Source organism: Anopheles stephensi, chromosome X (genome assembly GCF_013141755.1).
Source record: "Anopheles stephensi strain Indian chromosome X, UCI_ANSTEP_V1.0, whole genome shotgun sequence".
Taxonomy (NCBI): domain Eukaryota; kingdom Metazoa; phylum Arthropoda; class Insecta; order Diptera; family Culicidae; genus Anopheles; species Anopheles stephensi.
The window spans coordinates 15,681,007-15,708,020 of NC_050201.1; the positions used below are offsets into that span (position 1 = coordinate 15,681,007).

Below are 27,014 nucleotides of genomic sequence, written 5' to 3' on the forward strand. Positions count from 1 at the left end.
TAGCGATGTACCGTCTATACCAGCGTACCGCGTCAGCTGCGTGCGTCTACAGCATGTACAGCAGTCACCCATACGCTCGGAGAGTCCTCGGGCTTTCGGCTCTGCTCGAAAAAACGACGTCACGCTCTCACCGTGTCGCCTTATCATCGTACTGGCTTGAAGCTCGTGGTTCGGACTCGGCTCGGCGAAGCGACCAGCTATACCCGTCAACAAACGACGCCTCTGCGTCACGCAGCGCCATTGTCCTGGCGCTCCATCCGAGCAGGAAGAACTTCAGTGCGGGGCAACGGCGACCCGTTGCAATGCAAATGAGCACAAGCACGTGCGTGACAGTTCTCAATAAAAATAAATGTTCCGAAGCGGTCATTTCAAAGGAGAGGAAAAAGGAAACATAACATGGGGGTGTGGTAAGAAAAGCGCGGTAAGGCGCGGGAAAATTGAATACACGCAATGAGGGACACGGACGTGGCGTGCGTGAAAATTAACTTTCCCTGCGCGATTCCTTCACGGGTCGGAGTCGCGGATATCGTCCTGGATGTGTGTGAAATGTTCATTGAGAAACATTGGGAAATTGAGACGTTGACATTCGTGCGGACATTAAAATAGGCCAGAAAGCAGAAAGAATTAAAAACGTCTACCACGTGTACGGGGAGTACAAACCCCCGGACAGTACACTAGGATCAACTGGTGACTGGTTTTTGCAGCAACCACCAGTACCTGAATTCAAACGTCCATCGAATGTTGAAAGCGTGGGCAGATGGTTGATTTATTTAGCAACTTCCGGTTGACGCACCACGTGACGGCGGGATCTGTTGTCAACCTTTTGCAAGGACTCGCAAAGGATCGCCCCAAACGACGCCAAGCGTTTGTACCGTGCAAAAAACAAAACCGGACCAGCAGCGAAATCAATCTTTGTCTCACCCGACCCGTGAAGTTGTTGGGAGGTGCTGGTTTGGTTGTGGTGACGAAGAAGGAAAGTTGGAAAAATGGCACAAAATTTGCATATCGGCGCGCGAACGCGTTATCGGCGGCGACAAATTTGTATCCCCAACCCCCTTGCCCCCCCCCTCCCTCTCCCCGCAAACACACGCCTCATTCTCCCACCCCCCCATGTGGAATGGCATTTCTGCACCCAAGTTCGCCCAAACCGAGATGCGAGATGCCATTCGCAAGTAATTTGCCACTAGGATTGTGCGCGCCCTACGCCATTGACGTCCGGAGGACAGTGTCTTCAAGGTCCTGTCGGTGTCTCGCGGTGTTTCTGTCGGTGTTTAAAGTCGGGTTGTCTTATGGTTCGGTCGGGTGGGATTTAAACTTTTCGCTCGCTGTACCGGAACGCCCCGATTCGCGGAAAGCCACCGAGGAGGGACAGGCCGGTGGGCGACAGGCAACTTGGGCTATTTGGGAAAAGGAAGGCAAAAAGTAGGTATAGCAGTTGTGCTTTAACCTTAAAATCTAGCTTAAGTTTTATTATCCTTTTTTTTTAAATCTATCCTTCTCTCTCTCTCTCTCTCTCTCTCTCTCTTTTATTGCTTCCTTCTAGTTTCACTGTCTGTTTGTTCGTTTGTGTGTGTGTGTGTTAGTGTGTGTGTTTGTTTATGGCCGTTTATTTTTTTTGACTTGGTAGGTGTGCCCACTTGATCAACTTCGCGTAATCCACCGCTCATAAATCACTCACTTGTATATTCTTATAAAAATCCTCTTAATGTACATAGTTTATGGTGGTAACCGCACCAGAAAGCTCACCAGAAAACCTGTTGTTATTGCGAAGTCGGCTCCATAACGCCGATGCTATGGTGCAGAAGCACGGGCACGAAAGGGCGAGGATTAGGCGAAAAGAAAAGGTGAATAAAACAGCTCAACCGGTGGTTCTCTACGAAGGTCTGGTGTGGTTCCCTCTGCGAGAAGGTTTTTTTTTGAAGAAATGGTGGCGCCTATTTTGCGCTAAACGAATGTCCTTAACGGAACAGAAACAGGGAAGAAGAAAAAAAAAACAACCTCACATGAAAAGAGATCCCAGGAAATAAGATGTGTAAGGGGGTGAGCATATAAAAATAATAACATAACCTCAACACAACACTGGGCCGCAGCAAGTTATTGACTCAAGGGAGTTTCTGGAGTTCTGGAGGAGCTTTCTAGCGCCATAATTTTAAGCTATACCAGTTATTGGTACCTGGTCTACCTCTGGTACTTCTAGCTTCCTTTGAAAGCATCTCTTAGAGTTTTTTTGTTTTGTTTTTTTTTTTTGGAATGGAACTTTCTCCTACTACACTCATCTAGGCCTTACGGAGATACGGTACGGCACACAGGTCCTGACATTGCTTATCGTGTAATGGTTTTGGTTGATGCTGGTTTCTAGTAACACTGGGTTTCATTGGTTCAGGTATCGGCTTGCTAGTGTAGCTATCCTTACAATCTACACCACAATAGCAATAGTTCACAGTCATCACATCCAGCTCTAATGGAATGGTCCCTGTTTTGATGGCTTATCGTCTACACGCTTTGCAGTTACTAATGTCCCATTTTTCGATGGTACCACACTAACGCTTATTACAAATAAATAGCTTCCAAAGGTTGTAAATAATTTAAAAACAAACCAAAACAAAAACGACTATCATGGTTCCTGCCTATCTTAGCGGCTATGGCGACGTCTAACGAAACGGCCCAATAACTTTAGTAGAGTAATAACTGCATAAAAAAAAAACAGTTCAATACTGGTAAACCGATCCACTAGAAAATGTCGGCAAGCAAACAAAACAATTACTCGTCCCTGTGCTTATGTTTACAACTACGTGCAGGATATATATCTATGGCATCAAGTCTGCAAATGTTCCCGCAGGATACGCGGGGTAAGGGGTTCCACGGCACCCACACGAACACTGGTCATGTTCCAGATAGCCAAACAACAAAACATACGCTTAAAACAGTCATCAGGTTACGGGGGCGGCTTGTTGTTTGTCTCGCTACGCCTGGAAGGCCTCAGGTTTAAAGGTCGGTCGATTGTAGCTGTTCACTGCGCCGCTGGAACAGTACACGCCGATATTTGGCACCGCCCGGAAAGATGTGACCGAGCTTTATTTCCATCGCCCGTATCGCGAGCATCGTCAGGTCTGGCAGGAAGCCCGCTATCAGTATCACAATGCTCAGCACCCAGAACGTTAGCGACGAGAGCAAATTGTTGTACACGTGCAGCATGGATCCGTCGTAGTTGCTGTGGAAACCACAAGTGAGGCAGGTTAGCGTTGAGTGCGGCAACACTTTGCAGGAGATTGAAGACTTACATGTGCAGCAGGTTATAGACGAAGGTGGTCCCCATGAAGGCAAAGATGGACAGTAGGACGGTCGCGATGAAGATGTACGACTTGTAGATCGTTTCGATCAGCAGCTTCAGGTTGACGAGCACGACCACGTTGTGGATGAGTACAGTGCCGTAACAGGAGAAGCTAGCCGTTGCTGGCCAGTTCGAGTAGAGAGCAGGATTACCGCCCCACACGGCGTACGTGAAGAAGTAGATGATCGAGAAGTGATAGATGCCGAGCACTAGCCATCCGATAAAGTACTTCCATGCGTACTGCTTGTTGCCTGCCACCTTCTGGTACAGCGAGGGATTTCTATTAGATTTGGAGAGAAAAAGATAGAGAGAGAGAGAAAGAGAGAGAGTGAGAGCAACAAATTTAGGGCAATGAAACACCTAAGATATTGGTGCAGGACCTGGAGCACTTACTTAAGTAGCGTCTGCTCTTGGTAAGGTTTCTCGGTGAGGGCAAGCACCAACACCGGGATCGCCGTGTAAACAACGTTGTACAGGGTCAGAAACACCGAATCGTACACCGACTGGTTACTGAAGAGACTGTGTATCTGGAAGTATAGCTGCACGCCCATAAACACGAGGTTTTTGTAGAAGAAGTACAGTACCAGCACGGCAAGCCGTGTGCTAAAGTAATGTCCGTGCACTAGCAACAGCTTCTTGAGCATGCAGAACTTGGCAAAGGCATAATCCGCACAGCGAGCCGCCTGACGACCTTCGCGCCCCACTATACCTAGCCCCACGTGTGCTTCCTGGATCATCGACACGTCGTTTGCACCGTCACCGATCGCAGCCGTTACTGGCGTGCCGGCGGATGTTTTCATCAGCTGCACTACTTCACACTTCTGCAGCGGGCTTAACCGGCAGCACAGTACTGCCCGGCACCGTTCACTCACGTCGCGGAACTGGTCCCGATGGGCGTCCAGTGCAATCGCCAGACTGGCACCGTCAATCAGCATCGAGAAGGGTGTATCACGCTGGCGGAACATCTCCAGCGCTAGCGTGTCCAGATGCTGCTGTAACTGTTCCGGCGTCCGGCAGTCGGTGATGAAGTAACGGGCAGAACCATCAGGAATGTGACCACAGCTCAGTGCAATGTTGAGTGCCGTCTCCACCTTATCGCCGGTGAGTACCCATACGCGGATACCGGCCTGCCCGAGTGCTTGCAGCGTATCCTGAACGTCATCCTGCAGCGCGTCCTCGACAGCCGTCGCACCAAGCAACTCCAAGCTCTGCTCGATACGACGCTGGCAGGCCTCGACAAGTTCCGCCCGGTCAACCAGTGAGCTGCCAGCCTCAATCAACTCATCGCTGAATGTGCGAAACTCTTGCTCGGTTAGCCGACGCCTGGCAACGGCCAGAGTACGGAGACCCAATTTTGCAAACTCGTCAATATGGCGCTGGGTCGTTTCGATGAGTGGTGAGTGAGCGCACAGTGGCAGCACGTGACTTTCGGCACCCTTGGTGTAGAGCCAAATTTGACCGAACGTGTCACGCACGATAATGCTCATGCGCTTCCGGTCGGAGGTGAACTCTAGCACCGCTAGCCGCTCGTACTGCACCAACTCCTCGTCCGGTACTTCGCCGTGCTGTGACCGTACATTGACGCGCACACACGAACGGCGCACCTTGATCTGCATCTGGTCACCCTCGTTCCCTATATACACCAGCCCCATCCGAGCACAAGCCTCCACCAGCGCTTTTTCATCCGGACTCGATGCCTGGTAGTCCATCTTGCTGCAAAAATTGAAAGATACAGTGGATATTAATCGTCGGATATTGGACGCACAATAGAAACGCCTGGTAGTTTGATGGTCACTTACCGGATAAAGCTGTCAACCTCGCGCTGTCGTAGATGCGACTCCTGCCGCTCTATGCGGGCCGATTCCTTGAAGGCTGGTGCTGCGTACGACTCACGTATCGAGCGGGACAGATAAGAGCCACGGTTGCGGCGTAACGTCACCACCGGTCGTGACACTAGCACACCGCCGGTAACCGCGTTCTGGTAACTCTTCGGACGATTCACACCGAACGGTACGTGGGACTGGGTTCGCCGATGACCCAACTGTTTCATATCATCGAACGGAAGTGCTGCCGGTTTCTCCTCGTACGCCGATATCGTTCGCTTCAGCTCGGGCTGCAGGTCGGGAAGCTGCAGATGACCGTTGCTGCCGAAGCTGGGTTGCCGATGGATGAAGCTCGTCTCGTACAAACTTTGAGGCCTTGTGGGAGGTGGCGTTACCTCTACTCGGGGCTGATTATCGAGCAGGGTGCTTGTGACCCGCCGGTTAATTCGTGCCGGGGACGGTTCGGGGTTTGGTTCCGACTGCACCGCAGTGCTGTCTCCAATCGAGTTTAACGATTCCTCCCGGAGTATGTCGTTACCTAGCGGGCTCACTGATGGACTTTCGATTTGCTCTTCATCGGTTTCTTTCGTGTAGTCGCCAGCTACCTGCACCGTATGACAAACAGCTAACGCTTGGAAGAACTCGTACACTTGGCTCTGTGGGATTTGTAGCAAAGAACATTTGTTAACAGACCGGAGATCGCCTACTACCACTTCTACTCACCGGAAGTTCGTTAATTTTGAGTGCAGACCTTCGGCCAAACTCCAGCAACCGACGACCCTGCTGCTCGTACTTTCGCCCATTTATTGAGCACTGCTGAAAAATCATGATATTCTTCGTAAGCGTTCCCGTCTTGTCGGAGAACAGTAACGACACCTGCCCAAGCTCCTCGTTAATGTCCGACGTGTTTACGATGCACGGTTGATCCGTCTCCTCATCGTACAGCTCCGGGTCCCATTCCAGGTAGAACCCGCCGAGAAATTTAGCCATCTCGATCGTAACGTACAGCGAGATCGGAATCAGATAGTTGAACAGTATCAGGAAGGAAAAGTAATCCTGTAAGAACTGGGACACCCGATAGTTGGACAGTATCTCCCCGAGGTAAGCGTTATGCTGGGTCTGATACTCGTCGTTGTAGCGCTTGAGAAAGTAGCTGACCGTTACGATGACGACCAGCAGCACCAGAAAGAAAACCAGATACTTGTTGACGTACCGTTCACTGGAGCTCATTTTGCTCGTTGTCATGCGGCTGTTTAGCGCTAGCTTTGTCTGCTGCCCGGTATATACGGCACAACCTATCGCCCACTCGGTGTTGCGTATGCGGCTACCACGCAGCAGAAGATTTTCGGCCGCCAACGGTAGTACGCTGTGTTCGCTACCTGCCACAAACAGGTCCGCCAGCTCGATACGGCCATTGAAGCTGTACAGATCGGTATGGGGCCGCTCGTACTCGATGCGTCCGATCGTGTGCAGTCTTTCGGGCGGCACGTTCGGAACACCCTTCGGGGCGGCCATTGTTTTGAGGTTCGTTTCACCGTCTAAGTTGGCGGTGGTTACGTAGCAGTGGCCATGCTCGTCCGAACTCTGCAGCAGTACCACGTCGCACGGTATGTCACAGTCGCGTGACATCAGCACGATATCGCCGCGCCGTATATCCTGACAGCGGATGTCGATCGTTTCACCGCCCCGTATGACCGTCACCGGCGAAAAGTTTACCATATTGTCGGCCCGATAACGCAGAAAGCTTTCGTAACCTTGCTTGGCGGCGGTCACCGCTATCACAAACACTAGCGGCACCAGCGACGTCATCGGCGATACCGGGCTATCTGTTATTTCCAAAGGGGATGATGATTAACACGTTGGACCAAACGCGTTGAAGGTACCCTCGGCTTATCTATCTATCTCACTACTACTACTCACCTATCACTATCGATATAACGGTCATGAAGAGGAAGTACAGGTTGGCGATGCGACGGAACTGCTCGAACAGGTTGAACGGCAGGAAGTTGATCAGCGTGTATTTGGTCGATTTGATGCGATTCGTCTCGCCGGACTGCTGCTTCTCCTCCTGCACGTCGCATCCTACCTTCACCGTCAGTGAGTCCGATTCCTGTGATACTCGGTTACCCTTAGAAGAAAGAATGCAAACGGTAGGGGTTCAGTTTTTTCCTAGTAGAAATCTATTATTTGGGGCATGGTAAAGATACATATACAGGGTGCTGGAGAAAAACTAGATCACTCTAAAAAGTCATCCATAGCATAGCAATCACAGCTTCGGATCCTTCACCAAGCTATAGGGTCCCCGGATAGGTCCGCAGAAACTGGTTTAATTTTATCCCATTAACTAAGCCTCTGTAGCTACTGGATAGATGCGATTGCGAGTCTTATTCATCTACGCCCACACAAAGTTATTCTTGGGATTAAGATCTACGGAGTCCTCCAGCCAAGCAATTGTGTTGGTGAAGTTTTAGGAATGTTCAGACATCAATTTCTGACTTTTTGCAGGTCCTGAAGACCTAAGGGCGAATCTTGTTACATACGGCCTACCATTGGATATATTTGTTATCCAGGTTTAATTTACCGCACTGCTGAAGTCAGCTTGAAGTCCTCTATGGCAAACCAGAGTCCTTCAAAACCTGTTCCTGTAGATTTGATAGGAATACTACAATGTGCGCGATGACTGCTAGGAATCTTTCTAGCTAGCTATATGCTCGTAACCACCATTGTGAGTATCGAAGTTCAGGCTTAAATGCTTTTACTGTATTCAGGCAACATTGGACATCTATCATAAGACAGTACTACTTTGATGGTCTGCGTGAACCAGATGCAATGCATTGCGGATGCAATTTACTCTCTTCCATTACTGAAATGAGTTTCCATAAATCATCCTTACTGACATTTGCTGTATGAATGAAGAAGTGATCAACCACGTAAAATGGCGAGCAATAGTCTATGTTAATACCTTTGTGCTACAAAAAAAAAAATCACAAAAATGTTTTACGCCTCATCACAAATCACCCGGGGGGGGGGGGGGGGGGGGAGGGGGCCTGTATGTAGTAAAACACTTTATTCCATTTTCCCCTTCTTTTATTTTTGGTATCACAAAATCATTTCAAAATCATTTGGAGACTCGATATATTTGAAAAGAATTACCTCTTTTTTTCGTACGCAGGAACACATTTTCCCCGTTCTCGATGGGATTTGAAACAAAATGCTTTCGTATTAATGGCCGACGCTATAACCACCACACCACCGATTCATTACGCTGTGGGATGCGTTACAACCTCAGTATAAACTACGTCATGCTACCAGTTTCGATAACGTTCTTATTCCAACATACCGGTACGTGACTTTTGCCATTATGCTCACAATGAAACCCACTCACAAACCTTTATGATTCATCATCAATGAAATGAACTTTTTTTTGTTGTTGTTGCTGGTTTTTAGAACCATTCAAACCGTCTTCGGACAGTTCTTCTCGTCATACGGTTTCCCTCGAGTGTGTTTCGTAATTGTTACGATCATAAATGTATTATCTTGCAGTCAATCGTCGACCAGTGGTGCTCAAGTTATCCAGCGTACATCGAGTGGGGCATTAGTTCATACTACCTCTCGAATGAAGAATTTAATTGAAGAAAATACGGTTTTGAAGCTTACACTGTGAACACGGGATATTAAAAATGGCACAACGCAGGCACACACCGATTGAATTGTTAAAATTTCATATCCTTCCAAAGCTCAGCCCACGGGAGCTCCTCGGAGGCAATCATATTGCCCACCCAAATCTTCTAGTGTCGCACGAAGTTTTTCCAACCGATCCACCCCCCCCCCCCCCCCTCCCACCCGATCGTCCGATGGAAAAGCAACGAAAGCATCGCCAGTTGCAGCTGACGAACTACCGTACATGCACACAGCCTCCGGCCCAGTTTATTGCTCCCGGGTTGCCATGCTGTTGGGTTTGCTCTACTGCCGGTAGTTGTTCGGTGATGTGTTGTTATGCTTTTTTATGTGTTTCTCCCATCCCCCGGTTCGCCGTCGTGCCAGAGGTCGTAAAAATAAGGCGTGCACGGTTTTTATGCGATGCAACACGGGAGCGCGCGCGCACACGATAAAAGGAAAAATGGGCAGAAAAAGGCTACAAAACTTTTGTTCCGGTGCAAAAATGGAACCCGGTGCAATTATGGGGTGGAACGGCTTGAACTGTGTGTGTGTGTTTTTTTTTTCTTTTCGCCAACAAGAACTTTGCTGATAAGTGAAAGACATGGCTTCACCGATTAGTTTCGGCATTATTTTTTTTCTTGTTTGCGCGTGGCTCCGACTCGTTCAGAGATTCAGCGATCTTCCCGTCTACTTGATTGCTTAGAAGTGGAAACGGTTTTATGGGGTGGAATGAGGCCCCATCCATCCTCACTACATCCAAAGTTGGGTATCAGACATATCTCTCTCTCTCTCTCTCTCTCTCTCTCTCTCTCTCTCTCTCTCTCGGTCTCTTATCGAACATCGAAATCCTTTACGCCAACTTCTCGTTCAAACGCATCAGCTTCGAAATGGGACAAAGCATCGTAAATGCATCTGCATCGTCTTAAGAGCCGCAAGCCGTACGCGAAAGAACAGAGGGACGCAAAAAACTAGGTTGAACATAGCAATAAAAATAGCGAACAGCCCGAGTCCGAGTGTGGCGCGAGTTGCGGAGGAACCAACCTCACCGCGAAAGTGTTCCGTGCGATCGTTTCGCTTTTCATAATGCACTTTTTTTTTCTTTTTGAGTAATACGAGGGTCATAAACACGGGTGCAATATGCGCGCAACGCTCGAACATTTGCACTGGGCGGAAATCAATAGATGGGCCAACACCAAACCCCCCCCCCCCCCCCACCCCAACCACCTTACCGATCCTGCAGGAAGATGACGCCAGCCATAAAAATGTGCTCTGGCGGTACAGATTTTACATCCCAGTTCCGGGTATGTTATTAAACTCGGGCACACACACACGATTATCCTGCTCGCGGCAGATATAGACCTTACCTTGGTCCGGCAGCAGAAGGCAGACCAGCACGACCGACGATCGATACGGCCAGGTTCGTCCTGGACCGTGTCCTCGAATGTTTCTATCTCCGGTACCATAATACCTCAAGAAACCTTCCCGCACACCGTTGAACGCTACTGTTTGCTGATGACTTGATGATGATGATGGGCACTCAAACACAACACTTGCGGCACATTCGGTACACCGTGAGTTTGAAGTTTTGATCGGTGTCGGGGCAGATAAGGTGGCTGTTTGAAGCAGTTGACTGTTCGGAATAGCTGCTTAATTGATTGATGTCTCCAACAAGTACGTTACACGGCGTAACGCCCAATTCTTATATTCTAATTAATCACTGTCTTTGGTCGTCGGTAATGCACCGACGATCGAGAGCATCACCAACCGTACGATGGATCACGCCTAACGCGTTGGAGTAAATAACGCCACGGTACACGCGGTACTTCCGGACACAAAAACACACACACACACACGTTGACGTAGGTCCCAACCGCTGAGAACGGCGTATGTGACACCTGACTGTTGATTGTACTAGCTGCAAGTACGCGGACACATTCGCGATATGGACGGATTGGATTGATAATTAGCATCCCAGCTAGCTACACGGGCACAATGGACGGCTTGTGGCCGGATCGTGTTAACACTCGCGTGAGACTGAACACCTTCACCAGCACGCGGTCCGTGCGCCGTACACCGGACACTGCCACTGCCAACTGTTTGATGGGCTCTGCCAGAACGAACGACGACGGCTACGTATCACCACAAAACGTAGGCCCGGCGTGCTGATATCCGACCGCGAATGTCTAAAGCCCGATCGTCCTAAGGACACATGAGTTCCTGAGGATTCGCCCCGCCGGCCGGACCTACCGTAGACTTCACGAGACCGTCAGTTGACGATTGTTGGGGGTAGAAATGAAAACGAGCACGCGTGCCTTTCTTACTGGTCGCGCGACCGTACACGAACGTGCGTGTGGCTTAGACCGTGTGTAAACTGCGAATGACTTGAGCGCGAGGCGCTTTTACCTAGCGCGAATATTTGCTTCCCTCTCGCGAACCACACGCACGCACACACACGAGACGATCGTATTCGAAGCCGAAGAATGTACGATCCTTTGCAAACCACTCCGTTGCTATGGTTGCTGCACAGGCGGGCCAGAACCGCAACACCTGATGCGTAAACTTATTGGGTGCAATGGGCGCAGTCTTCAAGCGTCCTCGGAACACTTGGGCCAGGGGTTTTTGTCAAACACTTGTGCGGCAGAAAGCGAACAGCGGTAACCGGACACACTCGTGTGCTAGGAGCCCAATCATCACTCCACTTAACTTCCCATTCTTGGCCCTGTTTTTCTGCGATGTAACCATTTTCACGAGAGAGAGAGAGAGAGAGTGCGCGCGCGCGCAAGTACTACATTACGCCCCACGGGGAAAGTTGCGACTCTGCGGAGTAGATTCAATTTTTCCGCGATAATGTGCGCGTTTTGTTGGTCGATCGACCAGGCTTCTTAGCTGCCGAAACTTTGTGGAACCGGTGGTCGTGATGAGATAAGATAAGCGCAGCACCCATATGATATCATCCCATGCCCCAACCTATTCTTCGTCACATGTGCGCTTATCGTGGAATACAATTCTCCACCTTAAGCAATACACGTCCATAAACCGTAGGAGTATTGGGAGAGAAGTGCCGCGGTGGGCGGAGGAGAACCGATAAACTGGACAGCCAGACACAAGGCGGACGGATGACGGATTGAAGTTAGGTTCGGTTAGGGGAATGACTTTGTATATGATAGTTGATGATAACTACACTGGAGCTCCAGCTCGGTAGTAGAGGTAAGCCAACACGGGAGCGAGCACACCACGACGACCTAGTTCTGGCGAGCTGAGATATTACTCAGATGTTACTCACATCACTAGGATAACCTGACGTTGGGGAGATCTCACTATGTCTCTACTACCACTCTAATGCATTCCTCTTAATTTGCTTTCGCTCTACAACCTCGCGAGTTCTTGGCCTGCCTCCTATTTTAGCCATTCCTCACCAATAATCTTGGCCAATTTCTAAAACGGACCTAACACATTAGATTCCAGTTGAAGTCGAGCTTGAACTCCCATAGATCGGCTCCAAAATCTCGATTCCAAAAATGGAAAATGAAATCCAGCATGATAAGGCACACATTTTATCCAGCGAAGAGTCAGCCTCTTGCCCCACAAACAAAATGGACTGCTTTGCTGATTTTCTTGAAGCAGACCCACAGACAATGCGCTCGGTCTCATTCAATCACAGTAAATAAATCGATCGTAAAAAAACAAAACGAAGCAAAAGACGCAAAATCAAGTACCACTTCTACCCCGCGATCGGGTATCGGGCAAATCGTTTAATGAATGTTTACGATATCATCAGCAGCAGCACGCCGAATTTTTTATGTCAGCCAATGGGATCGTGGCGACACAATCACACACTTGCTATCGGGCACATTGCTAGCAAAGCTCAGCTGCGTTAGCAAAACCTTTTGCTCCCAAACGATTTCTTCGTGAACCCCATTAGTGAGTCTCTGAATGCATCTCTGAAGCGGTCACGCGAGTTGGCAAGGATTGGTCCTGTTTGTTTAGTGACAAAGCAAAAACTTCCCCCCGTTGGGCACGCGGAGTGGTACGGTGGGCGAGGCGACAGCGGTGTCGCTTTTCATACGGCAGGACCGGGGTTCAAATCCCATTCGGACCGCCACCCGGTACGCAAGGCTGATTACCTTGCTACGGGTAAAATCCAGTCACAGAAAGCCATAAATGGCAGGCCGAGACCTTTCGAGGTTGTAGTGCCACCGAAGAAGAAGAAGTTGGGCACGCGCTTATGTGTTTATGCTTATGTCTCCCTAACACTAATTTGTTGCATCGATCGAAAAATTAGCAGAAAATAATCAACTGCTTAAGAGCACTAACCAGTTGTGGCCCTAAATCGCTAAACCCCGAACGTTTAAACACCTTCGGTCCGCTGATCTGGGTACGATCCAACTCCGACCGAGAGAGAGGAGCACGCGCTGGTTCTTGCGCTCTAGCTCTAGAAAAACCAATCTTAATTTCGTTTCGGGCCGGAAGGTTAAACGATGGCAGTACGGCGCGCGCGTCAGCAAAAAAAAACTCGGCACTGGTATGGTGGACGACACTAGAGCATTGAAATTGAAAATCACGCCGTTGGCTGTTTGTGAGGTGTTTGATCATTGGATCGTGGATATGCGCACCCCGAGACTGGAACCCGTTCGAGAACGCAATTGCTAAAGCTAAACAAATAAACCTTGGGATAGAGTTTTGATACTGTGATGCTGCTTTGTGCAATTTTGAGGATTCTGATTCTGATCTGTGACCTCAGTGACTTGGTGGAAGATGGAACTAGGCACCTACGCATCAATCATGTGGCGCTAACTGATTTGCGTATTCTGTTATGACAGAGTTCCTGTTACAACCTCCAAATATCGGAGGTTTCAACCCGATTTCCAGTTTTCTGCCCAGTCTTCCCAGACTCACGACTCGAAGCTTGGGCACCAAGATAAAGCGGATCTTACACAATTATCCGAATATCCAGTTTTCATCAAGATGTTCAGTTTTCTACCCAGCCTGTGAGGGTGTCTGGTTTGAAGATTCCGGTTGTTTGAGTCCTGCTTCTAGAAAACCTTCAATAACTAATCGGCAAGTACGTTTTCCCATGTGCTCCTGCTTCTTTGGACCTCTGCAACCTCTTGGAGGGAGTCTTGGTCTGTCATTTCTAGATTCTTCAATCTCAGCGTCTTGCCCATTCCCTTGGACAAGCGCATCCAACAAATTCTAATAAACAACAAAGAGAAGACCTCCCATCCCAAGATAGTACACTTCCATGCAGCGGAACCAACATACGGCCAATATGTCTTCAATATTCTACTCCGATTAGGGGTACTTTGCACTGATCCACCTTTTCGACACCCAACGATAATAATGCCCGAACGGCCGCAAAAATCGGGATATCATCCGAAAAGAAAAAAAACCGAAACCGATTATAAATCCTTATCTGCCGGAATGTAGTCTCCACCCTCCATTACTGAGGACTAAAAGACGGTTTTCGAAGGGCCAGATTAGATAACCCGAACTTCAATTCCGCTTCTTGGTGAATCGGCGTAAAGGGGGAGTAAAAAAACCCCATCAGGAACTCCGTCCAACAAACAAATAGCAAATAGGTCCCAAAAAGAGTGTTGCAAGAGGGTGAATCATCTCTCAACTGCACCCTGCATCCAGGTGCCAGTGATCGATGAGTCGCGAAAATGCTGGCGCGCATAAATCGCACTTACTGTACATCCGCGCATCTGCACACCTTACTGTACTGGTAAAAAAAACCTTGGAAATCTTGGAATCGTTTTCCCGCAAGATACTTACCATGGTGAACTCCGTAGGTTTGCGGTCCGCTGCTTAGGTTGTCTTAGGGCGCCACCCGCAGGCGCAATCAACTTCCTCCAGCAGTCCTGTCACACGCACCCACACGAACACTTTTCGCGGATGAGTTAAATGTTTTGCTGTTCTATTGGCCGGGTATACCGAACGTCATTGATCGATTCTGGGTTTTTGTTTGGACGTTTGGACCCGCTACTTTCTTCCTTACTGTTTTGGTCATGCCATGACGTAGTGGTAGTAGTAGTAGTAGTAGTAGCGGCCCGTCATTGACGCCGATGCACACGTTCGTCCAACGCACTACAACCGCACGAGCTACGGGTCACTGGTAAAGTGTTGCGGCACTGGTTTGCCCGAACTCGATCGAGCCAATGTCGGACCTCGGATATCGAGGGGGGGGGGGGGGAGGGGGCGACGACTCACAGTATCTTGCCGCCCCGCTTTGCGATACTACGACGACGCACCGGGACTCGTCCTGTATGCGTGTATGCCATTACGTTTCGGCGTGCAAGGAGCGGTTTTTGTTGTCGCTGTTTCGTACGGCAGTAATGAAAAAGCGACATAAAAATGGTGTGTGTGTGTGTGTGTGTGAAATACACGGTGAGGGAAACCGTGAGACAGCAAATGGTGCTGACAGCGTCATACCCCGGGAGGTGCGGCCGCTCCCGAACCGGCCATCCAGATATTCCTATTGGTAGTAGTGGTTGTAGTAGCTTGTAGTAGTGGTGATGGCGATAGTGACCACACCAAAGAACCAATTGACGAGTCGAATCAGCGTGGTAAGGTCAGCTATCATATGTGTCGACCGATATCACTGTTTAGTTAGTCGTGTGTGTGTGTGTGTACTTTACACGGTCGGGACACACAACACAACCATCAATGTGTGCAAAACCGGTGCCGGTATCAATCGGATCACAATTGATAAGAGGCGCCCCCTGAGCAGAGCGCACCGTATACTTCCCCGCACATTAAAAATTATCGGTCGCTGGTTTATTTGTGATTTGTGTAATTGTTATAGGGCTTGGCTGTTTGCTGCGGAGGTGACGATGATGCCACAGTCATCAAAGCATTCGATCAGAAATCATTGACCAGAATGTATAGTTTGCAACTATCGAGCGTTATTCCCTAGTTCCGTCATGTTTACCTGTAACCTTTTATTTTATTTTATTATTTTTTGTTTTCTATTCTAGGTTCATCAGGCTGGACTGAACACTTTGCTGGTGACAAATAATGAATGATTGCTAAATACCTGCCGATATCTTTGTTTGCTTCCCCATTTCACGGGCAATCGAGCATTCCTCAATGATACATACATACTACTACTACCACTCTTAGAATATTAGCGTTGTTTTGTAACGTTTCGCGGAACGCCTATCAGAGGGTAATTGCGTTTTGGAGCTGCTCAGTGGCACTAGAACACCTCTTAGCCTCACCACTAGAATGCTTACTTACTTACTGTACATTGCTGCAGTTTCGGTAATGTATTTGTACTACTTAGCAAAAAAAAAAAAAAACAAGACAAAAAACAGCTGTTATCTCGTTTCTACCGGGACTAGCCCCGCTTAACGTGTGGCGACGAGTACTGATGGGTGGGTCTTGACACCGAGCCTACTCTGTGGCGAAGGCGGTTAAGCGACCGAGGAGCGGTTTGGGTTCGTATTGGCAGCTCCAACGAGTCCGGATCGATATATAGGTGCAACGAGATCGATTGATTGACCCGGAATCATTGCTCCCACGGATCGAACTCGATTCCCATTGGGACGCGCACTCTGGTGATGGGAATAACCACTCAGTTACGTGAGTTACTTCAATGTGAATGTGTTAGAACAGTTAGTTAAACCTCATACTCACTCTTAAATCTCGTTAAATCTCGAGGAAATCTCTGCGTGCCGACTAGCCACTCACTCACTACGTTTTAATTCACTCGTGATCGATCTCACGATCGCATCGCATTATACCATTTTTATCTCACAACACAAATTGTACTTACTGATCATCATCTTGCCATCGTGTTTTAATTTGTTAAAGCGATATTTAATTCACGAGTAAGTAATACATAAAGAGCGAGTGGTTAGTTGGTACGGAGAATTAAATCACAAGTGAGTTCTAATCCATAGCTACGATTTAAGTCATTCATTTATTCTGACTCAATTTGCACATCACTAGTCGCATCACTCACTACTAGTGAGACATATCCTTGTCTTTTTGCTGGTACTACTGCGCACTACCCAAAGGTAGAAGACACCCGGAGCTTTTTAGTTCTTTTCCATTACGTAAAGCGAAAGTAATCAATTTTATCGCCATTTTTTATAATATACATATTTACTAGTTTTATAATTGTTTTTTTTTGTTTGCACGAGAAAATAAAATTATAAATTATAATCTTCTAAGCCGATCAGATCATCTAGGGAATGGACAAACGGAAGGATTTGAAACAGCTGAAAATTAGGTTCGATGGTCGATTATTTGGTTCGGCAAACGATTTTCCTTAGAAGTGCAGAAAGTGGATGGATGGATAATTATCCTAGCAGGAAAGTATAGTGTGCGCAAATGGAATATGCATCAAATATAGAGGGGAAATAATTGCAAAAGGATAATCGTACGCTTACGCATTGGATTCGATCGCAACCCCCGGAGCGGTGCCGTAATACCGGTTCTTGAGTTGCATATCCGCGAGCTTATACCTTGGCGTATTTCTCTCCAGACCAAGGGCATACAACAGTTCGTTTTTATCTCTTTTTTTAAATTGAATTACAACTGAATTGAACTATGATCGCTCCCAGAGCAATTGATTCTAAGCATGAAGCGTGATGATAATCATAATCAATAACAAACCATCTGTGCAATGTCCCATTAAGACAAATAAAAAACCCACACAAAAAAACGGGATTTTCTTCTTCTGCAGCTCAAAATCAGAAATTAAAAAAAAAAACGTATGGCAAGCTGGAATTTGCACACCTAGGAAAAGGATATATAGCAACGATGCACTGTATGTATGTATAACTTACAGTTTCATCACCAGTATTCATGCTACAATGTTGTGTAGTGTGCTTTGCAGTGAACGATAAACTCCGAAACCGGATCGTTATCACCTTCGCCCCGCATCGAGCCCGTAATTTCTTCGTTTTCCACCATCGGTAGAAACAGCTGCACGAACTCGCTCGAGTACGGATGCGTGACCGTTTCAAGCACCTCCGTCACAAAGTACCGAATCAGCGAAATGTCCGTGTCGCCCTTGGTACAGCACTGGCTGATGTACTTCACCACCGGCACGACACATCCCCGTGCCAACAGATTAACCATCCGATCGAGCAGCATCTTCTTCAGCTCGAGCTGCACCAAAATTTCCAGCTCGTCCTGCTTCGACTCGAACAACCGCACCAGCAGCCGCAAGATCTGGTCGTGCAGCGAAGTATGTACGCAGGCCACCTCGTCCAGCAGTGCGAGATGCAGCGGACAGCTTTCGGTGCAGAGCTTGAAGTAGGACGGTTCGGTGACGGTGTTCTCGACCCAGCGGATAACGCCCACCCCAACCACCGGAAACCGGATGCAGCTGTACAAGGTGGAGATGTCACCGATCAGCTCGCTCGAACCGCGGCTCACGTTACAGATCGCGTGCACCTTCTCGATCGCGATGATCGTTGCCTTCAGCTCGTCCTTGTTCAACACCCGATGGCCCTTCGGTTGGCCTTTCTTGGTCGGGATCTCGCTTACGCTCGCGGCGTAACCGAGCAGATAGATGTACTTCGACTTGTGCTCCTGGTTAATCTTTGTGCCCACCTTGAACAGGGAGTCGACGAGCAGATCGAGAAACTGGGGATTGCGGATCAAATCGATCGGTGGCGGCTCGGGTGAGGTGTAGTTCCGGTACAGCACGGTTATGTCGGCCGGGTTGAGTGTGTTGCGGGACAGCATCGAGGTAAGCGCTTCGCAGGCCTGTGGATGACGCGACGACCCGTTGAGAGCCATCGTGATGGGCGTAACATTGTGATTGCTGTAAGATTGATCGCAGAATGGTAAAGAGAAACGATCCCATCGTAGGGGAAGGACAGCTTTACTTACTTTTTCAGTGCATACTTAGTAATTTCCTGCGAAAGCCGCTTCATGATGAATCCACCCTTCGGTTCCTGCGACAGTACCTGTATCAGCACCTGACTGTACACATACGTGTGCTGTCCGTGGCACACCATCTTTGCCACCTCATCGATCGCGCTCTGCCAATCCTCCGGGTGGCTCAGAAACTTGGCAATCGCCGTCTTGAGCACGCGCGAAAACACCTCTATCTGTTGGGCGGCGGTCGAGATGGAAGTAATCTCGCTCTGGAAGCCAGCGTCCGAGATAAGCTTAATGGTAAAGTTCAGCATCAAACACTCCGGATACTCTTCCGCCAGCCGGTAAATCAACGATCGCCACGTATGATGTTCGATCATCTCCGTCAGCCAGCCGGGTGTTTCGCCTTCCTCGGTGAAAATTTTATCTGCCTTCTTCGGATCGAACGTCTTCAGTATCATATCCTTCAGATGGTTCTCCACCATTGCCTGCACATCAGTGACGCGCACGCCCGCCATGATAAGCCACTCGGCGAGCAGGTTCGCCATCTGGGCGACGGCCGCATAGTTCGACGACAACTGATTGATAACGTGTTCCGCCGTTCCGCCAGCCTGGAAGTAACGCTTAAGCTGGACGAAAATGCTCGGTTCCATGATGTAGTCGACGCTGGCAAACCGCTGTAAACAATCGTTTAAAACTGCTTTTGAATTTTCCGAAGGGTCTTCGTGACTTTCCGCCTGCAGTAGATAGAGCAAAAGCAAATATAAAATAACAAAATGTAAGTGAGCATTTAGTTCCCCACTTCCAACTACATACCTCTTCCTCAGACGCATTGCTCCGAACTGGATTGTTATTCCAAGAATCATCTTCAAACTCTTCCTCCATCGTACAGCTTAGTCTAGTGGAATATTTCGATCAACTAGACTGCTCTGAACCGGGCCGCCTTCCCCGGATTGCTGGATAGTCAAGCAGCGGGTAAAAATTGGTCAAGGAAGCCAACAACTGCAAGCCCAAGATCCTCTCTCGAGGTGGTGCCACCAACAAGACAAGAAGAAGACCACTGCTAAAGCAAATTAAGCGATGTCTACAAACAAACGATAGTACGTTGCACTGTATATTTCCGATTGCCCTTCCGAACCCAAAGAACTTTTGTTGAGGATGTTCCCCTACCGAATTGTTGCGTTGGTTGTGCGGACAATGCAGAATCCTCATACACTGGATCGCATTGGCTTCGATGCGTCTTTCCGTTGCGGCAGCAGTATTGTAAATAATCAAGCCCAAAATCCCTATTTTGCAAACCAAACAACAGTAAAATCACGCCAACGAACTTGTTTGGCTTAAGAGACCAAGAAGTCTACTGGATGACTCAAAGTCTCGATAAACTTACGAACAAATTAACCAACTTGTTTGGTAAATAAAATTTCTATATTGGCGTACCGGTGCGAGTACGGAAAATATTGCGTGGAAACGAAATGTCAAACAAATGGTTAGAACTGTCAAACGGAGCACAACAACGAAAAACCCAAACAAAATTACCCTTGCAAACCAAGGTGGTTAAATTGAGGTGTCACGCAATGTGTAGATTTGGGATATTTTTAACAAAAGGGTTTACATTGATTTTTCCCAGCACCGGACAAAGTTCGGTCATCGTGTGGATTTTATCCCAGAAATTTCATTCTTCTCGTTACTGTCTGACCATTTTCAAGCAAAATGGTGCACTTGATCGTTCTAGACGCGAATCACATTTATAATCCCTGTGTGTACTTTTTGCGCCATCTGTTGCTTATACACCTTGGCCGTAAATTTGTTCTAAGCATACCCGCCAGTAGAGTGCCAATTGCCCATTCCGTTTTGTTTACACTTTAAGCGTTGCGGTGGGTTGATTGTACAAGCGTGCACGCCGATAATCGATTAAAAGTGGGTAAAAAGCAAGGTGTATGTATTTAGAAGGTGAATTTTTATCGATTTGACAGGGCGACATTTTAGTCGAGTTATGTCAGAGTTTGTTTACAAAAACATATGGTATGGGGCTACCAACATGAACAAACAGCCTCGATTCTCAGTCCCTTGAGCAATTTCGCTAATTTATGGGTCATCTTTGCATATTAAGAGTTGTCCCACAGAAGATTGACGATATTTGGTTGCATTTTTCGTCAAAAAATCGCAAGCGATACCACCACCGGCGCCTCCCCCGATGCTGCTCTCACTCTTCTCAATACCCTTCCCCTCGATCACCTCGGAATTGTTATGTCAGGTCGAGAAATGTCAAATTGCTCTAAACAACTCTACCTTCTATATCTACATACCTTGGTAAAAAGGTAAAATAGAGTCCCAAACCAAGGTATGTAGATATAGAAGGTAGAGTTGTTTAGAGCAAATTGACATTTCTCGACCTGACATAACAGTTCCGTGGAGATCAAGGGGAAGGGTATTGAGAAGAGTGACGGCAGCGTCGGAGGAGGCGCCGGTGGTGGTATCGCTTGCGATTTTTTGACGAAAAATGCAACCAAATATCGTCAATCGTCTGTGGGACAACACTTAATATGCGAAGATGACCCATAAATTAGCGAAATTGCTCAAAGGACTGAGAATCGAGGCTGTTTGTTCATGTTTGTTGCCCATACCATATGATTTTGTAAACAAACTCTGACATAACTCGACTAAAATGTCGCCCTGTCAAATCGATAAAAATCCACCTTCTAAATACATACACCTTGTCCCAAACAAAGATTTGACAGTTCGAAAATGGTCAGGGCTATTGCACACGTGATACGTGTTTTGTCAATCGGAGGGGGGATGTTTGTTTACATTTTGCATTTGGATTGCTATTGTGCCGGGAAGTGATCGTTTATTTTCCTCGACCTTTTTTAAGATTTGTGACTAATTATGCGCCTTTATTGGTTGCTGTTTGGAATTATTTCAGTTATATTCTACGATACGTTAATGATACGTCGCATACATTTAGTGAAAACGTGTTTAGGCTGCGCGTGGACACTTTTCTGCTTTGCTGCGGACCGGTTCAACTCCCGGTCGGATGTTTGTTACCGGAGGATGCAGAGGTGTCTGTTTAAAGCAACAGTGGCCGCACCGTAACCAGCGCTAGCATCTATGACGATGCGCCTTAACAGCCGGCAATTCTATCAGTATGCGTTTCATACTGGTGTACTGGTGGTACAATGTGCAACCGAATTCTTTCCATCACCGGAAGCAGCAGCATCCCGTTGGATGTTTGTCCCCGGATTATGGAGCAGTATAGGTAAGCTCCTAGATGTTTCTTACCTTTGGCTAAACCGGAGAAGAGCCCCTGTTCTATATTAAAAGGAATCGCTGTGCTGTCGGCATGTGCACCATATCATACCATTGTATGATTGTGCACTTGCATGCAGACAAAATTTGTGTTGATAAATCTCGTGATAAATGTGATTAATCAGTAATAAAAGATGTGATCGTACACCTAACGCGGTCGTGTTTTAAACATCTTTTAATGTGAGACATCCGAAACCGTTTTGGTAATTAGACTCTAGTGGATCCGAGTGTGTTGTATTCTTTAACTTTTTAACGGATGTAACGTTATGCAATCACCGGAAAGGATCGGCGGAAGGCTATCATACAGAAAATTACGTACGATATTCATATATCTGTCCTGCTTTACAAGCCGTCTACCATGCTGATCGATTTCCTTGCAAGCTGGGCAGGTCATTCTATTTTAACATTACAGGATCGCAGTCTAACACATGGCGGTAGGTACCGGCTGCGTTAAGGTAAAAGGTTCGTGCCCTCGTCTCTGATTCTACTGGAATTTCGAACCGTTTAGCAGTTCGTGCGTTAATTAAACGGACTGGCTAGCTTACTGGCTCAACAACTGGCGCCTAACAGTGGACCTTGTGCTTGCTGAACAGTAGCTCATAGTTGAATAAGACGGACAGCCTGTCTTTATCCATCAGACTCCTTATCATTTCTTTCCATCCATCCGAAGAAAAAGTAAAAATTTTATCAAAAATTGAACATACAAGTCGTTTCTGAATTCTGAAAAATATTTTTTTCATGCTCACCTGCCTGATCGTGTAACCAAATTCCATACCTAGGCACCACCTCTTGAAATAAAGACAAACGATGCCACTTCATACATTTTTCAGATTTTTTTCAATATCCACCAATGCAGTGTAGTCATGAAAACTGATGAGACTCTATAATAAAATGAAATGATAAAATAAGGTTTTATTGGAACACATAAGTGTTAGCAAACTGAAATGAAACATTGGATTGGTCTATTGAATTGAACTTTGGTTTTTCTAATCATTTACTCTTAGTTGTGTTATTCTAAATCCGACTCTATGCTTGGCTCCTATAGGTTGGTGGCATTTCGTGATGGGAATCGAGGTTGTTCATTAAAGACTATGTTTTCAGCAAGTATTAAGAAATTCAGTCTGTAATTTAAAATTTATACTGTCGAAGTGTCTATTTCAAAATTCCACGATAAAAGTTAGTTCTTACACCTATGGTAAGAATGAGAATAATGTTTGCTGTAGTTATTATGCCGCTAAATGTTCCGTATGTTTGCTATGCTTCTCTATGTACCACATTACCAGACAAGATACTGGGGAACTTTTTTTTGTATTCTATACATGATTCTCAGGGCAAGAACGAGTGTCCTGATTACAGCAGAAACATTGATATTCTTCCTGTATATGTATTTGAGACTTTTCTGTATTGTCTCTTATTTTTTGAGAAATGCATTTAACCCTCTCCATAAGCTATTATTTCTTAGCGTATATACAAATGCTAGTTATAATTACTTGGACGCAGAAAGGCAATTAAGTGGTTAATACTACCATGCAAATACCAAAAAAACCCTCGAGTTTGTAAACGTGCATTTTTCAGCCCGAATGGCATACGTAAATATTCATATTGTCCGTCAGGCGTAACGAACGCTGTATATTGGATGGAATTCTCATCCATTTTAACCTGATGAAAACCGCTTTTCAAATCAAGTAAAGTGAAGTAACGCTTGTTCCCCAAATGTTCGAGACATGTTTCAATCAGTGGCAAAGGGTAGTTATCGCGAATCGTGATCTTGTTCAAAGGCCGATAATCTACACACTTTCGGATTTCCCCGTTCTTTTTTCTTACCAATACAAGTGGCGAGGCATAAGGTGAATTACTAGGACGGATTATGTTTTTCTCGAGCAAATTTCTAATAATTTCTCTAACTTGATTTCGTTCAGCGTAAGACAAACGTCTCGGCTTGCAAAATATTGGAGTGTTGTGATTCAAACTTATTTTCATTCCTTGCTCCGGTGGTAATTTTTGTTCTGAAGGAAATTTACAGTAACATTCTTCAACAGCTCTAGCTACCAAAGAGATCTGTTCCTTTAGAAGATCCTTGCCTATATCAAATGAGGGATTGGTAATGGATGAATTGTCTATAGCGCACATTTCCAGGAAAGTATTCATTGCGCAATTATCTTGAGGAAACGTCAATAATTTGGCTGGTTGTCCTTTATCTACCTGTAAATCGCCCCACGATTCTTTCAGAATGCCTAAATCTCTGAGCTTCTTCACCACGTGTGTTTTCAGGGAAGGTATTTTCGATTTCAATTTATGCTTTAATAAGGCGCTTTCATCGTAAATATGACGTTTAAATATGGCTAGAGAAATGTTTAATTTCAGCATAAGGTTCCTACCTATAATAACAGGCCATGACATACAATTTTTCGGTAAGATAATAAACTCATGTATTTTTTCATTATTTTGATGTTTAATTCGACAATCAGTTTGTCCAAGCGATAGTAGCGCACTGTTACCTAAACCGCAATATCCTGAATTTTCCGGTTGTTTCAAGAGGCATGGAGGAACCAAATTTTCATTTATAAAACTTCTGGGGCTTCCTGAATCGAAAAGAGATAACACACGTGGAAGGAAACTGTTTGGCCCGCTTAAAGCTAAAAACGTAACACATACCTCCTGCATGGCTTGAATTTGTTGTAAAAAGCCCGAGTCCTCGTTTGTTGGATTCACAGCGGCGGCTGGTATTTTACTACGGCTTGGACATTCTCGATGTGAATGGCCCGTCTGTGAACACCGAAGGCACGATCCATAGGGACGTTGAGGTCGTTGACATTGGCTCTGATAATACCCTAGAGCGTTTGTTTCAGAGAGCTGTAGTCGAATAGTCCCGACGAACGAGCAATTTCTTGAGCTGTCCCAGAAAGCAGTCGAAGGGTTGTTACCAGCTTCTGTTTTTCGTCAACGCTGAGCAATCCAAAAACTCTTTCCAGTTCTTCGAACCACATCACAATATCGACGCCATTTTGTCCGCTGAGCGGGGGAACCAAACTCTCGATCGTCTTAAAATCAGGTTCGTTTTTCTCTGCTTTGCTTTGTAGTTTCATCTCCGAAACTTCCTTTTGTAAGACCAGCAGCTTTTTCTCTAGCTCTAGCTGATCTATTTTTTCTTGAAGTGCGATATTTGCCACACTGTTGTCCTCGGCCAGGTTGTAGTATCCATCTCTAAATATATAAATATTATTTACATGAACTGGTAAGCGGTTGAATACATGGTTGCAACCTCGAACATATACCTTGAAAATGCAATGTAACGTATATTTCGGAACAAAGAAGTATTTTGATGTAAGTTATGCCTCATTCAAATGTCAACTGATTATTTACTGACTGGTTTTTCACAGAATCATTCACAAAATTTCGTACCATACACGCGAAGCTTGTCTTTACGGGTTGTTGTATTTATAAATATTGAATTCTATCATGATTTAGTTATTCTTAATATAAATTAATTTTTAAATAGAGCTCATGTCTACGATACGTTTCATCTGACTAATCAAACTAAACAAGCATCTGTTTTTGGGAATAAAACAAAAGCTTGATGTTTTAGATAAATGTGATAGTGACGTATCGTGCTTTTTTGGCATGCTATTATGCTGTTGGTACGGTCCGGGGGTGTGCAAGACTGACTATCATCCAGTTACCGGTAACAAAAATCATAGAAAGCTATAGAAGGCCAAATAGACGAGTTAGAAATTGTGAATTTGGGTTTAAGTTTTTACGATCGACGATTTTGTTTTCATTTTTTTAAATTTATAATATTACATTCTATTTATTCAATATTCATTCCAGTTTTTTATAAGGCCTTCCTTATATATTTTCAAAATTGGATTTGGCATGGAAGATGCTCAAAAAGTTGGAAAAATATGGAATAATTTATTAAATTATCTTATCAACATACTTCGGGGGAGAGCCGCGGAGAAATCTAAGAATAATGTCTTAAGAGGTGTTGTAAGAAACGTGTGCACTGCTTGATTGTTCTTTTTTGAGGGATCTTTATTCCTATTCTAGACCCATAGCATGCATTCCATTAATTCATTCGATCGTGATCGCCTTCGGGAATGGCATGCCGGTTGCCTATAAGGTGCAAACAATCGGTTTACATGAATAGCTCAAATCAAGATTCTATTGTGAAAATAACACAATACACTTTTATAGTCTTCTTCTTTGGCACAACAACCTCGAGAGGTCTCGGCCTACCATTTCTGGCTTTCTGTGACTTAATTTTACCCGTAGAAAAGGTAGTCAGCCTTACGTACGGATGACTTTTATAGAAATACTTAAAAATAATTTACTGATTAAAATTAGGCAAAATAATCAGTCAATCAAAGCGAGCTAGGCACTTCACTCCTTCAATATTTGAGTCTTTTCTAGAAGCAAAACAAAAAACCCTTAAGCTCGTGTAAGTTAGTTGTGTTTTAAAAGCCGGTATTTTTGATGAATTCCTGAAACTTTATTGCTGTATTATACTTTACTTTCTATAGGTTTAGCTTTCTGAAAATTGTTTTTGCTCTTATATGGTAGGTTTCCGATTCCGAAAGGTGCTCGTGGAAATCTATATTTTTAAAATGTCAAATGATCTCTACGCTTATGTATTCATCCAAAAAAAAATCTTTGGTTTCCATCAATTTTATTTTTGATACATTTTAATAGTGCAAAAAAGGAATAATTGAACTGTGTGTAGAATTGTGACGTAAGTATAACAGGTGTATTTAAAAATAAAATGTTTTATGATTTTTCAAAACTTTTTATTGATTTATTTTAGAACAAACAGGTGTTAGTATAACTCTGGTGAGGCCATATCTGAACCACTTATCTGTCCCTTGTAAATAATATTTACATGTTTGGAGATGGATACTACAACCGAAATAATAACCTAACACATAATTGTGTATTTGCATGGTAATTTAACCACCCCATTGTCTTTCTCATCTCAAGCGTTTATAACTTATATTTGTACACAGTCAAATAAATAAAAGCTTCTCATGCATAAAAAATAAATAATAGCTTATGAAGATGGT

General features: G+C 45.8%; 2 protein-coding genes and 1 long non-coding RNA gene across 8 annotated transcripts; all 3 read right to left on the reverse strand.

Moving 5' to 3' along the window:
- Nucleotides 1-1,465: 1,465 nt before the first annotated feature.
- LOC118510910 (probable phospholipid-transporting ATPase IF) lies at nucleotides 1,466-15,306 on the reverse strand. Of its 2 annotated transcripts, none has more exons than XM_036053322.1 (7): nucleotides 14,590-15,306; nucleotides 7,075-7,282; nucleotides 5,878-6,980; nucleotides 5,131-5,810; nucleotides 3,725-5,044; nucleotides 3,282-3,611; nucleotides 1,466-3,211 (listed from the first exon to the last, which is right to left on the reverse strand). In XM_036053322.1, exons 1-7 carry the CDS (start codon nucleotides 14,590-14,592, stop codon nucleotides 2,986-2,988), a joined length of 3,870 nt encoding a protein of 1,289 aa, XP_035909215.1. In that variant the 5' UTR covers nucleotides 14,593-15,306; the 3' UTR covers nucleotides 1,466-2,985. The 2 variants fall into 2 exon arrangements, with proteins under 2 accessions (XP_035909215.1, XP_035909207.1); XM_036053314.1 differs by lacking the exon at nucleotides 14,590-15,306 and adding an exon at nucleotides 10,179-11,648.
- Nucleotides 15,307-15,735: 429 nt separating this feature from the next.
- Nucleotides 15,736-20,147, reverse strand: LOC118510921 (negative elongation factor D). Of its 5 annotated transcripts, none has more exons than XM_036053369.1 (5): nucleotides 20,039-20,147; nucleotides 19,822-19,937; nucleotides 19,468-19,711; nucleotides 18,664-19,388; nucleotides 16,720-18,595 (listed from the first exon to the last, which is right to left on the reverse strand). In XM_036053369.1, exons 3-5 carry the CDS (start codon nucleotides 19,534-19,536, stop codon nucleotides 17,632-17,634), a joined length of 1,758 nt encoding a protein of 585 aa, XP_035909262.1. In that variant the 5' UTR covers nucleotides 19,537-19,711; nucleotides 19,822-19,937; nucleotides 20,039-20,147; the 3' UTR covers nucleotides 16,720-17,631. The 5 variants fall into 5 exon arrangements, with proteins under 5 accessions (XP_035909236.1, XP_035909262.1, XP_035909244.1 ...); XM_036053351.1 differs by having other exon boundaries at nucleotides 19,468-19,735; XM_036053359.1 differs by having other exon boundaries at nucleotides 19,822-20,115.
- Nucleotides 20,148-24,361: 4,214 nt separating this feature from the next.
- LOC118510941 lies at nucleotides 24,362-25,169 on the reverse strand. Its single transcript, XR_004906084.1, has 2 exons — nucleotides 24,613-25,169; nucleotides 24,362-24,539 (listed from the first exon to the last, which is right to left on the reverse strand). It is a non-coding gene; the product is annotated as an uncharacterized LOC118510941 (long non-coding RNA).
- Nucleotides 25,170-27,014: the final 1,845 nt, after the last annotated feature.

Excerpts from the sequence above, each read along its gene's own strand:
- LOC118510910 (XM_036053314.1), bottom strand. The coding sequence starts at position 10,277 with ATGGTACCGGAGATAGAAACATTCGAGGACACGGTCCAGGACGAACCT. Across the intron at positions 7,283-10,178 it reads CCTTCTGCTGCCGGACCAAG|GGTAACCGAGTATCACAGGA; the intron begins GTAAGGTCTATA and ends CTTTCTTCTAAG. Across the intron at positions 3,212-3,281 it reads GTCTATAACCTGCTGCACAT|CAACTACGACGGATCCATGC; the intron begins GTAAGTCTTCAA and ends TGGTTTCCACAG.
- LOC118510921 (XM_036053343.1), bottom strand. The coding sequence starts at position 19,536 with ATGGAGGAAGAGTTTGAAGATGATTCTTGGAATAACAATCCAGTTCGG. Across the intron at positions 19,389-19,467 it reads GCAATGCGTCTGAGGAAGAG|GCGGAAAGTCACGAAGACCC; the intron begins GTATGTAGTTGG and ends TATCTACTGCAG. Across the intron at positions 18,596-18,663 it reads ACTAAGTATGCACTGAAAAA|CAATCACAATGTTACGCCCA; the intron begins GTAAGTAAAGCT and ends TCAATCTTACAG.